The 12,118-nt window shown below is 36.6% G+C and overlaps 1 protein-coding gene across 8 annotated transcripts in view; it reads left to right on the plus strand.

The window, feature by feature from the left end:
* GCFC2 (GC-rich sequence DNA-binding factor 2) overlaps positions 1-12,118 on the plus strand; it is an 81,220-nt gene that overhangs the window by 30,702 nt on the left and 38,400 nt on the right. For 7 of the 8 annotated variants that reach the window (XR_003513366.1, XR_003513367.1, XR_003513365.1 and 4 more), the window contains exon 5: positions 4,819-4,934. The exons of the other annotated variant lie outside the window; for it this stretch is intronic. Coding sequence is in view for 4 of the 7 variants with exons in the window: in XM_027555393.1 (XP_027411194.1) it covers positions 4,819-4,934 (116 nt within the window). In the remaining 3 variants the exon portion in view is untranslated. The remainder of the gene's footprint in view (positions 1-4,818; positions 4,935-12,118) is intronic. 8 annotated transcript variants of the gene reach the window in all.

The following is a 12,118-nucleotide window of genomic DNA, read 5'->3' on the forward strand; positions in this document are numbered from 1 at the left end:
TTCCAACTCAAGAGTGTGGGATGTCTTCCATTTCTTAAAATCATCTTCAGTTTCCTTTATTAATGTTTTATAGTTCTCAGCATGTAAGTCTTTTACCTCCTTGGTGAGGTTTATTTCTAAGTATTATGTGATTTTAAAAGGGATTATTTTTATTCTTTCTCTTTCTGATAGTTCCTTGTTAGTGTAAAAAAAAAATGCAACAAATTTCTGTGTGTTAATCTTGTATCCTGGCTAGTTCGTGAATTTGTTTAACAGTTATAATAGTTTTTGTGTGGGTTGTAACGGTTTTCTATGTATCATGTTACATTTTCAAATGACAGCTTTTCCTCTTCGCTTCTAATCTGGATGCCCTCTATTTGTTTTTCTTGTCTGATTGCTGTGGCTAGTACTTCCAGTACTGTGTTGAATAGAAGAGGTGAGAGTAGGCATCCTTGTCTTGATTTAGATTTTACTAGGAAGTCTTTCCATTTTTCACTGCTGAGTATTATGTTGGCTGTAGGTTTGTAGCTTTTATTACACTGTAGTATGTTCCCTCCGTACCCAGTTTCTTAAGAGTTTGTATCATGAATGTTGAATTTTGTTAAATGCTTTTCCTACATCTGAGAAGATCATGTAGTTTTGTCTTTTCTGTGTCAAATGTGGTTCAGTTCAGTTCAGTCACTCAGCCGTGTCCGACTCTTTGCGACCCCATGAATTGCAGCACGCCAGGCCTCCCTGTCCATCACCAACTCGCACATTCATTGATTGATTTGTGCATGTTGAGCCATCCCTGTGATCCTGGGATGAATCCAACTTGGTCATGGTATATGATCTTTTTTATGTGTTGTTAGATTCATGCTGCTAGTATTTTATTAGGACTTTTGCATCTACATTCATCAAAGATACTGGCCTGTAATTTTCTTTTTTTATAGTATCTTTATGTGGTTTTGGTATCAGGGTAATAGTGGCTTCATAGAATGTCCTTGGGAGTGCTCCCTCCTTTACAGTCTTTTGGAAGATTTTGAGAGGGATCAGTATGAGTTCTTTTTTGTATGTTTGATAGAATTTGCCTGGGAGCTATTAGGTCCTGGGCTCTTGTTTGTAGGGAGGTTTTATGTTTTTTTTTAATTGCACATTCTATTTCACTTCAAGTGATTGGTCTTTTCAAAGTATGTTGTTTCTTCTTGATTCAATTCTGGTGAGCTGTTATGTTTGTAGAAATTTGTCCATTTCTTCCAGGTTGTTATTTGTCAGTATATAATTGTTCATAGTGTTTTCTTGTAGTTTTTTTGTATTTCTGCAATATCAGCTGTGATTTCTCCACTTTCATATCTCACTTTGTTTATGTGATTCCTCTCTCTTTTCTTCTTGGTGAGACTGGCTAGAGGTTTGTCAGTCTTATTTATTCTTTCAAAGAAACAGCCCTTGTTTTTATCGATTTCTATTATTTTTAATCCCTACTTTATTTCCTCTCTGATCGTTATTATTTTCTTCCTTCTTCTGACTTTGAGTTTTATTTTTTTCTCCTTTTTCTAATTCTTTTAGGTGTTAGATTTTTTATTTGAGATTTTTCTTGTTTCTTGAGGAAGGCCTGTATCACTATGAACTGCCCTCTAAGTGAACTACTTTTACTACATCCTATAGATTTTTATATGGTTATCTTTTCATTGTCATTTTTCTTAAGGTATCTTTTAATTTCTTCTTTGCTTTCATAATTGACCCATTGGGTTTTTTTTTTGTTTGTTTTTGTTTTTGAGGCAAGTTCTTTAGGCTCCAGGTAATTGAGTTTTTTGTTTGTTTTGTCATTTCTATTTCTGTGGTTAATTTCAGTTTCATGCTGTTGTGGTCAGAAAAGCTGCTTCAAAAATTTCTGTACTCTTAAATTTGTTGAGCCTTCTTTTGTGCCCCAATATGTGGTCAACCACAGAGAATGTTACATGTGCACTTGAATGTATATTGCTTTTATATATATATATATATAATGTCCTGAAAATATCAATTAAGTCTAAATGTTCTAGTGTATCATTTAGGATTTCAGTTGCCTTATTGATTTTCTGTCTAAAAGACCTATCCATTGATATGAGTAGGGTATTAAAGTCTCTTACTATTGTATTCCTGTCCATTTCTCCCTTTATGTCTGTATTTGTTCTGTGTAATCAGGTACTCTTATATTGGGTGCATATATGTTGAATGTAATACACTCTTCTTATGTTGATTTTTTCATCATTATATAGTGTCCTTCTTTATCTTTCTTTATGACCTTTGTTTTAAAGTCCATTACTGCTACCCATGTTTTCTTATTATTATTTCTGTTTGCATGAGATATCTTTTTCCATCCGCTCACTTTCAGTCTGTGTGTTGTTCACCCTAAAGTGGGCCTCTTGTAGGTAGCATATTGTGGGCTCTTGTTTTTTAATCTTATCTGCCACTCAATGTCTTTTGATTGCAGCATTTACTCCATTGGCAGTGAAGGTAATTATTAATAGATACATATTTATTACCACTTTATCCTTATTTTCCAGTTGATTTTGTATTTGTTCTTTATTTTTTTTCCTTTTGTGGCTTGATGATTTCTTTTGTGTTATGCTTGTGTTCTGTTCTTACTGATTTTTGTGACTCTGTTGTATGTTTCAAATTTGTGGTTTTACACTCAGTCATGTCCGACTCTTTGCAACTCCATGGACTGTACAGTCCATGGAATTCTCCAGGCCAGAATACTGGAGTGGGTAGCCTTTCCCTTTTCCAGGGGATCTTCCCAACTCAGCGATCGAACCAAGGTTTCCCGCATTGCAGGCGGATTCTTTACCAGCTGAGCCACAAGGGAAGCCCAACTTGTGGTTACCCACACTGTTTTCAAGTATGTTAACCCATTACTATATCTACTTCCTTTAGGCTGATAGTCATATGTCCTCAAACACATTCTAAAATTTAAAAATCTACATATTTTTACATTCCAACTCAGCATTTTATGATTTTGATGTCCTCTTCTACATCTTCATGTTTATGCTTTTGCTGTTCATTTTGTTTATCATTGCTTTCATAAAAAATGTTTTTGTGAAATTTAATTTAATATGTATACTGGCTCATTTAAGTGATTTCCTTTCTATTTTGGATTTTCTCTTTTTTCTCTTTTCTATAGATTATTCCTTCTTTGCTAGGATAGATTAATATTGCTGTTATTCTTTTAGTTTTTTCTCTGAGAAATTCTCTTTCTCCTGTTCTCAGTGATAATCTTGATGTGTAGAGTATGCTAGGTTGAGTATTTTTTTCCTTTCTGGACTTTGAATATATTTTGCCACTCCCTTCTAGCCTGCAATGTTTTCTATAGGGAAATCAGTTAATAGCCTTATGAGAGTTCCCTTGTAATTAACTCTTCATTTTTCTCATGCAGCCTTTAGAATCCTCTCTTTAACTTTTGCCACTTTAATGATAATATGTCTTACTGTATGTCTGCTTGAGTTCATCTTGTCTGAGACCATGTGCTTCTTATGGGCTTCCCAGGTGGCTCAGTGGGTAAAGAATCTGTCTGCAATGCAGGAGATGCAGATCCCTGGGTTAGGAAGATTCCCTGGAGGAGGACATGGTGACCCATTCCAGTGTTCTTGCCTGGAGAATTCCATGGACAGAGGAGCCTGGCAGGGTACATTTTGTGGTGTTCCAAAGAGTCAGACACGATTGAAGTGACTACTGTGCTTCCTATACCTAGATATCTGTTTCCTTGTTTACGTTTGGGAAGTTTTCATCCAAATTTCTTGAAATGCATTTTCTATCCCCTTTTCCCTTTCTTCCTTTTTCCAGTTATGCATAGATTGGCATTCTTTATATTATCCCATAATTCTCACATTGCTTTCATTTTCTTCATTTGGTTTTCTATCTGTTGCTCTGATTGGGTGATTTCCATTATTCCATCTTCTAGAACATTTGTGTGTTCTGCATTATTCATTTTCTATTTATATTGCCTTTAGCTCAGCTTTCATTTTGGCAAGTGAGTTTTCTAATTTTTCTCAGCTCCTCTTTCTAGTTTCTAGTTCCTTTTTAGAGTAGTCTGTATTTCATTTGACAGCCTTTCTTAACTCCTTCAGTATTTTCATTATCTCCTTTTTGAAATCAGTGTTTATTAGACTGAAGAGGTCTGTTTCAATGATTGTTCTTTTAAGGCAATTCTCTTGATCTTTTAATTGAGAGTGGTTCTTCTGTGTCTTCATTTTACTTATATTTCTATTCTACCATCTTGATTGAAGCCTCTGGTATTTTTTTTTTTTTTTTTTTTGAGAGTATGCTGCTGCTGGTACTGCTAAGTCACTTCACTCGTGTCCGACTCTATGTGACCCCATAGATGGCAGGCCACCAGGCTCCTCCATCCCTGGGATTCTCTAGGCAAGAACACTGGAGTGGGTTGCCATTTCTTCCTCCAATGCATGAAAGTGAAAAGTGAAAGTGAAGTCGCTCAGTCATGTCCAACTCTTAGTGACCCCATGGACTGCAGACCACTAGGCTCCTCTGTCCATGGGATTTTCTAGGCAAGAGTACTGGAGTGGGGTGCCATTGCCTTCTCCATTTGAGAGTATATTAGATCATAAATAGAACTAGCTTTAAAAACACTGAAAACCAAGCTTTTGTGAAAAATGAGATTTTATAATTTGCCTCTTGCATGTAAGTTTACAGTTCTAAATTTTAAAACTGTGTGATAATTTTAAAAACATTTTATTACAACCATAAAAAATGTCAGAGGCATTTTAAGCTGGTGAGACATTAGTGTATCCAGTCTGCTTTCATGGTATTAATATTTGGAGGACTAATGAATGTTGAAAACAACACAAATTTTCATATTATTTTTAGGGACAAGACATAGATCTTTCTTACAGCCATGAATCTCAAACAGTGAAGAAGTTTGATGCTTCCATTTCATTTCCACCAGTAAGTTTAGAAATTATAAAGAAGAAACTAAATACTAGGTAAGTAATATTAATTTTAAAATTTACATTTGTTATAGACATTTAGTAGTGAAAAAATTAGCACTATAATATTTTTAATTGAGACTTCCTTTGGTGATCCAGTGGTTTAAAATCTGCCTTGCAGTATAGAGAACTTGGGTTCAGTCCCTGGTCAGGGAACTAAGATCCCACATGCAGGGCAACTACTGAGCCTGTGAGCCACAGCTCAGACCTGACACAGCCATAAATATAAATATATATTCTATTAATTATTAAATGATAATATTAAAGAGTTATAGGAAAAATTAGCATCACCTATGTTACTACACTAACATAACTGATCCTTTTTTGTATATGTCTTTCAGTGTTTATAATAGATATATCATGTAGTTAAAATCAATAAATAATATAAAATCCTGCTTTTTTTAACTTACTATTTTTAATCTGCATTTATCTACATTGTTAAATAGCCCTTAATTTAAAAAAATAATATGCTGGAAGTTATGGCAGCAAGATGGCAGAGTTAGAAGCCCCAGACCTCATTGCCCCATAGAGATATCAACTGAACAACAGCATACTATCCAAAAAACATTTATGAGTACCCCAGAAATCAGGAAGTTGTAGTATCCCAGGGAAGCTCAAAGCCCAGCCACATTGTAATGGGTGAGAAAAGCCATTTCATTCCAACTGCGTCTAGCCATTCTAGCAAGCCAGCACCGCTTTCAATGGAGAGAAAAAAACCGGACTCCTAGCTTTTCCTTTGGAAGGAAAAGAGCAGAACATACATTCTATATTCTAGAGCTACTGCCGAAAGGACTTGTCTCTGTCTCTCTCTTATCTGTCTCAGAGCACTGTTGGAGAACAATCATACATTAAATGCCTGAGGACCACAGAGGACACGAATGAGCTAAGAAGCCTGTTACAGAGCCAGAAAGCTTTAAGTACTACAAACACCAGGGGGACCAAGAGACTATAAAATCCTGAAAAACCCACAAATGTCTGTAATTAGGAAATCTCTAGAAACCCTGAGGAGAATCATCCCCCATGAAAGGTTTAAGAAGACAGTCTTCCTCACACAACACCATTGGGAATCTTTATCCAGGCTAATTGAAATGCACTTAAGGGATACAGTTTCAAATAGGGGGGAAACTGCCCTTACGTGCATTTTCAAATACACAAAGTACAACATAAAGATAACCAGACATGTGAAGAAGCAAGGAAACCTGGCCCAGTTAGAGGACCAAAATTAATTTCCAGAACCAAAAGAAACAGAGGCCTATGAATTACCTGACAGAGAATTCAAAATGATCCTCTTAAGCTTAATGTGCCATAAGAGAGCACAGACAACTAAAGAAATCAGGGAGATGATACATGAACAAGGTTGGAATACCAACAGAGATGGAAACTGTAAAAGAACCAGAGGTTCTGGAGCTGAAAATACAATAACTGAACTGAAAAATTCACTAAAGGGGATCCAAAGCAGACTCTGTCAAGCAGAAGAAACAAGTGATGACCTCAAAGAATAGTCATTTGAAATTACCAAGTTAGAGTAACAAAAAGGAAAAAAGAATGAAGAAAAGTGAAAAAAGCATAAGAGATTTACCTGATGCTATCAAGCAGAATATCATATACTTTATGGGAATCCAAGAAGGAGAAGAGGAGCAGAATGGGACAGAGAGCTTATCTGAAGATATAATGCCCAAAGACTTACCAGCCTGAAGAAGGAAATGGGGATTCAATTTCAAAAGCTAACGGACTCCAACAAGGATTAACCCAAGGAGGCTTACACTGAGACAAACTTTCTAGATACAAAGAAAGAATTAAGTGACAAAACAAAAGGACCTTGTCATGTCCAGGGGAGTCCCATAACATTACCAGGAGGCTTCTCAACAAAGGTCTCCTCTGTTAACAGGCCAGAAGAGAGTAGGAAGATATATTCAAAGTATGAAAGAAGGAAACTGCCAACAGAGATTACTGTATCTACAAAACTATCCTTCATGAAGGAGAAATAAAGACCTCAGATAAACAAAGCTGAGGGAGTTCATCACCACTAGACCTGCCTTACAAAAATTGATGAAAGAGATCCTTCAAGTTGATTGAAAGGATACTGTACAGTAGCATGAGGCATATAAAAATACAGAGTTCTCTGGTAAAGGCAGAATCCTGTAATACTGTGAGCGTGGTATGGCAATCACTTTTAATTCAGAAATTGAATTTAAAAGGTAAAAACACAAAAATGATTATGATATTATGTTAATACATACAAAAATGTTTAATGTAATTTGTGGTATCAATAACAAGAGGTGGCAGGGGAGATGTAAAGGAATAAAGTTTTCATATGAGATTGAAGTTAAGATGTTTTCAGTTTAAAAGAGATTACTGGAATTGCAGTATTTTTTGTAAACCCCATGGTAAACATAAAAGAAATACCTATAGAAGATATGCAGTGGAAAATGAAAATGACCCAGAACACATCACTAAAAAAATAAAATAACAAAACCCAAGGCAGCAAGAGAGGAAGTGGGACAAAATAACTATAAGACAAAAAGCAATTTTAAAATGGCAATCATAAGTCCTTCCATATCAGTAATTACTTTAAATATAAATGGATTAAATTCTATAATCAAAAGATGTACAGTGGCTGAATGGGTTGAAAAGAAAAGCAAGATCCAGCAATTCCCGGGCAGTCTAGTGGTTAGGGCCCATGTTCAATCCTTGGTCAGGAAACTAATGTCCCACAAGCCACCCAAGCCAAAAAAAAAAAAAAAAGGCAAGATACAACTGTATACCATCTGCAAGAGTCTCACTTAGGCTTAAGGGTGTATATGGAATGAAAGTGAAAGTCTTGCAAAAAAGATTCCATGCAAACAGTAAACAAAAGAGACCAGGAGTGGCATTACTTGGAGAAAAGAATTTTAACTTAAAAACTACACGAGACTATAAAAGCCATTGTATAATATAAAAGGATCAATTCATTGGGACAGTATAGCAGTTATATACATATATATGTGTGAGATGGCCTCACTGGCTAATTCTACCAAACATTTAATGATGAATTAACACCATTCCTTCTCAAACTCTTACAAAAACCTGAAGAGGAAATAACATTCCCAAGCTCATTCTCTGAGGTCAGCATTACTCTGATCCCAAAATCCCAAAGATAGTATAAGAAAAGGAAATTAGTAAACCAGTATCTTGATGAATATTGATGTAAAAATCCACAATAAAATACTTGCAAATGTAAGTTAAGAGGATTATACGCCATGACCAAGTGAGATTTATTCCTGGAATATGAGGGTGTTTCATAAGAAAATCAGTGTGATACACTATATAAACAGAATGAATGGTGAAAACCACACGATCATCTCAGCTGATTACAAGAAAAGCCTTTGACGATGTTAAGCATGCTTTTATGAGAAATTGTTAATACTTCAACATAATAAAGACCATATAGGAGTAATGCGATGGTACCCCACTCCAGTACTCTTGCCTGGAAAATCCCATGGACAGAGGAGCCTGGTGGGCTGCAGTCCATGGGGTCACTAAGAGTCGGACACGACTAAGTGACTTCACTTTCACTTTTCATCTTCATGCATTGGAAAAGGAAATGGCAACCCACTCCAGTGTTCTTGCCTGGAGAATCCCAGGGATGGGGGAGCCTGGTGGGCTGCTGTCTATGGGGTCGCAGAGAGTCGGACACGACTGAAGCGACTTGGCAGCAGGAGTAATGGACAGCTAATATCATATTTAGTCATGGAAAACAGTTTTCCCTGTAGGGTCAGGAGCAAGGCAAGGATGCCTGTTCTTGTCTCTTGTATTCAACAAAGTATTGCAAGCCCTAGCCAGAGAATTCAGGTGAGAATAAAAATAAAAAGACATCAAAATAGGAGAGCAAGAAGTAAAATTATCTCTGTTCACAGATAACATGATCTTACACATGGGAAAACCTAAAGACTGCATTTAACACAAAGAAACAAACACAAACCCTGTTAGAGCTAATAAATCTAGCAAAATTGCAGGATGAAAATCAGTTGTTTCTGTGCACTAACAATGAAAAGTCCAAAAATATATATTTAGAAAACATTTACAAAAGCATTAAAAAGAATATAACTTAGGAATTAGTCAAGGGGTGCAAGTTTTATACACCAGAAATTACAAAATATTGCTGAAAGAAATTGAAGACATAAATTAATGTAAAGGTATCCATGATCATGGTTTAGAAAATTTAATACAGTTAAAATGTCCATATTACCCAAAGCAATCTATAGATGTAATGCATTCTCTATCAAAATCCCAATCCATTTTTTGCAGAAATAGGGGGAAAAATCCTAAAATAGATTCAGGTCAGTTCAGCTGCTCAGTCGACCCCATGGTCTACAGCACTCCAGGCTTCCCTGTCCATTACCAACTCCCAGAGCCTACTCAAATTAATGTCCATTAAGTCTGTGATGCCATCCAACCATCTCATCCTCTGTTGTCCCCTTTTCCTCTTGCTTTCAGTCTTTCCCAGCATCAGGGTCTTTTCCTATGAGTTGGTTTTTTGCATGAGGTGGCCAGAGTATTGGAGCTTCAGCTTCAGCATCATTCCTTCCAATGAATGTTCAGGACTAATTTTCTTTAGGATTAACTGGTTGGATCTCCTTGCAGTCCTAGGGACTCTCAAGAGTCTTTTCCAACACCAATACATATGGAATCTCAAAGGACCCAGGAAAGAAAAAATACAAGCAATAAAAGCAAAAATAGACAGTTGGGACTATATGAAACTAGTTTCTGCATAGCAAGGAAATAATAAACAAAGTGAAAAGGTAGCCAACAGAATGAGAGAAGATATTTGCAAACTGTGTATATGATAAGCGGTTAATACCCAAAATATGTAAGTAGCTCATATAATTCAACAACAAACTACCCAACAGAAAGATGGTCAAAGGATTGGAATAAACCTTCCTCGAAGACATACAAGTGGTGAAGGAACATGAAGAGATGTTCAACATCACTAATGATTAGAGAATTACAGAACATAACCTCACTCTAGGGGATCTTCTCAACCCAAGGACTGAACCCACATCTCCTGCAGTTCCTCCATTGGCAGGTGGATTCGTTACTACTTGAGCCATTTGGGAAACTCTGTATGATGTGTTGCAGTGGTGAAGAATCCACTTGCCAGTTTAGGAGATGCAAGAGACACCACTTCAATTCCTGGGTCAATAAGATCTCCTAGAGTAGGAAATGGCAACCCACTCCAGTATTCTTGCCTAGAAAATTCCATGGACATAGGAGCCTGGCAGGCTATAGTCAGTGGGTTCACAAAGAGTCAGACAGGACTCAGCAACTAAGCACACAAACAAAGTAGTCAGACTCTTAGAAACCAGAAGTAGAATGGTGGTTGCCCCACGTGGAGGGGAGTGGAATGGAAAGTTGTTGATCAATGAGTATAGAATTTCACTTCTGCAGGATGAAAGAGTTCTAAAGATCTGTTATACAGCAGTGTGCATATAGTTAATACTACTGTAATGTACTTTAAAATGGTTAAGATTGTAAGTCACATGCTTTTTACTACAGTAAAAAATTATAAGCATATAGTAATATTTTGTTAATCCATATAGTTGGTATATTGCATTTCTATGTTAGATGTTTTGATTTCTAAATTTGTCTATTATAAATAATGTGACAGATAATGAACATTTTGTTCCTATAAGTCATTTAAACTGTAATATTATTTCTTCTTTTTTTTTAATTTTATTTTATTTTTAAACTTTACAATATTGTGTTAGTTTTGCCAAATATCGAAATGAACCCGCCACAGGTATACATGTGTTCCCCATCCTGAACCCTCCTCCCTCCTCCCTTCCCATACCATCCTTCTGGATCGTCCCGGTGCACCAGCCCCAAGCATCCAGTATCATGCATCGAACCTGGACTGGCGACTCATTTCATACATGATATTATACATGCTTCAATGCCATTCTCCCAAATCTTCCCACCCTCTCCCTCTCCCACAGAGTCCATAAGTCTGTTCTATACATCAGTGTCTCTTTTGCTGTCTCATACACAGGGTTATGGTTACCATCTTTCTAAATTCCATATATAATGTAATATTATTTCTTAATATAAATTTCCAGGGAAGGTTAACTGCAACAAAAGTTAGGTTATGTTTTTAAGGTTCTTAGTACAAATACATTTCTAAAGCCTAGCTAACCATTATCTGTTGCTATTAATAGTTATCTCTTGGAGTTCCCTGGTGGTCCAGTGGTTAAGAGTACACCTTGCCAATGTAGGGGACACAGATTCAATTCCTGGTCTGGGAAGATTACACATGTCATAGGGCAGCTAAGCCTGATGTGCCAGGATCCTCTGTCCATGGGATTTGCAAGGCAAGAATACTGCCATTTCCATCTCCAGGGGATCTTGCCTGGAGATCGAACCTGTATCTCCTGTATTGGCAGGCGCATTCTGTACCACTGAGCCACCAGTGAAGCCCATAAGGAGATTAGCAAAAGTTTAATTTTTTTAATTGTTTGATTCAGGTCCAAATATTATGAATTTATTTCATTAGTAGTTAATTCTCTAATTCTAATGTACTCACAGTGTCAAATATAGGTCACAAAACAAAAAAATTCATACCAAATCATAGCATGCTCAAATGGCTTTAATACCAGCTCCTGGGTTGGGAAGATCCCCTGCAGAAGGCAATGGCTTACCCACTCCAGTATTCTTGCTTAGAGAATTCCATGGACAGAGGCTACAGTCCATGGAGTCCCAAAGAGTCGGACACGACTGAATGACTAACACTAACTAACAGATACCTATATTCTAAGGAGTACCACAGATTGATCTAACAGTAATTCCACATGGACTCTTGTGTTTCAAATATAAGACCACTAAAGGATCACAAATTACAAAAAAACCCTTCTTAAGAATATGATTAAGAAGGTTGAATATTCAAACTACCACCAAATTGCACTCATCTCACACGCTAGCAAAGTAATGCTCAATATTCTCCAAGTGAGTCTTCAATAGTACATGAACTGAGAACATCCACATGTTCAAGCTGGATTTAGAAAAGACAGAGGAACCAGAGATCAAATTGCAAACTTCCACTGGGTCACAGAAAAAGCAAGAGAGTTCCAGAAAAAACATCCTCTTCTGCTTGATTGACTATGCTAAAGCCTTTGACTGTGTGGATCACAACAAACTGGAAAATTCTT

Source organism: Bos indicus x Bos taurus, chromosome 11 (genome assembly GCF_003369695.1).
Source record: "Bos indicus x Bos taurus breed Angus x Brahman F1 hybrid chromosome 11, Bos_hybrid_MaternalHap_v2.0, whole genome shotgun sequence".
NCBI classification, from domain to species: domain Eukaryota; kingdom Metazoa; phylum Chordata; class Mammalia; order Artiodactyla; family Bovidae; genus Bos; species Bos indicus x Bos taurus.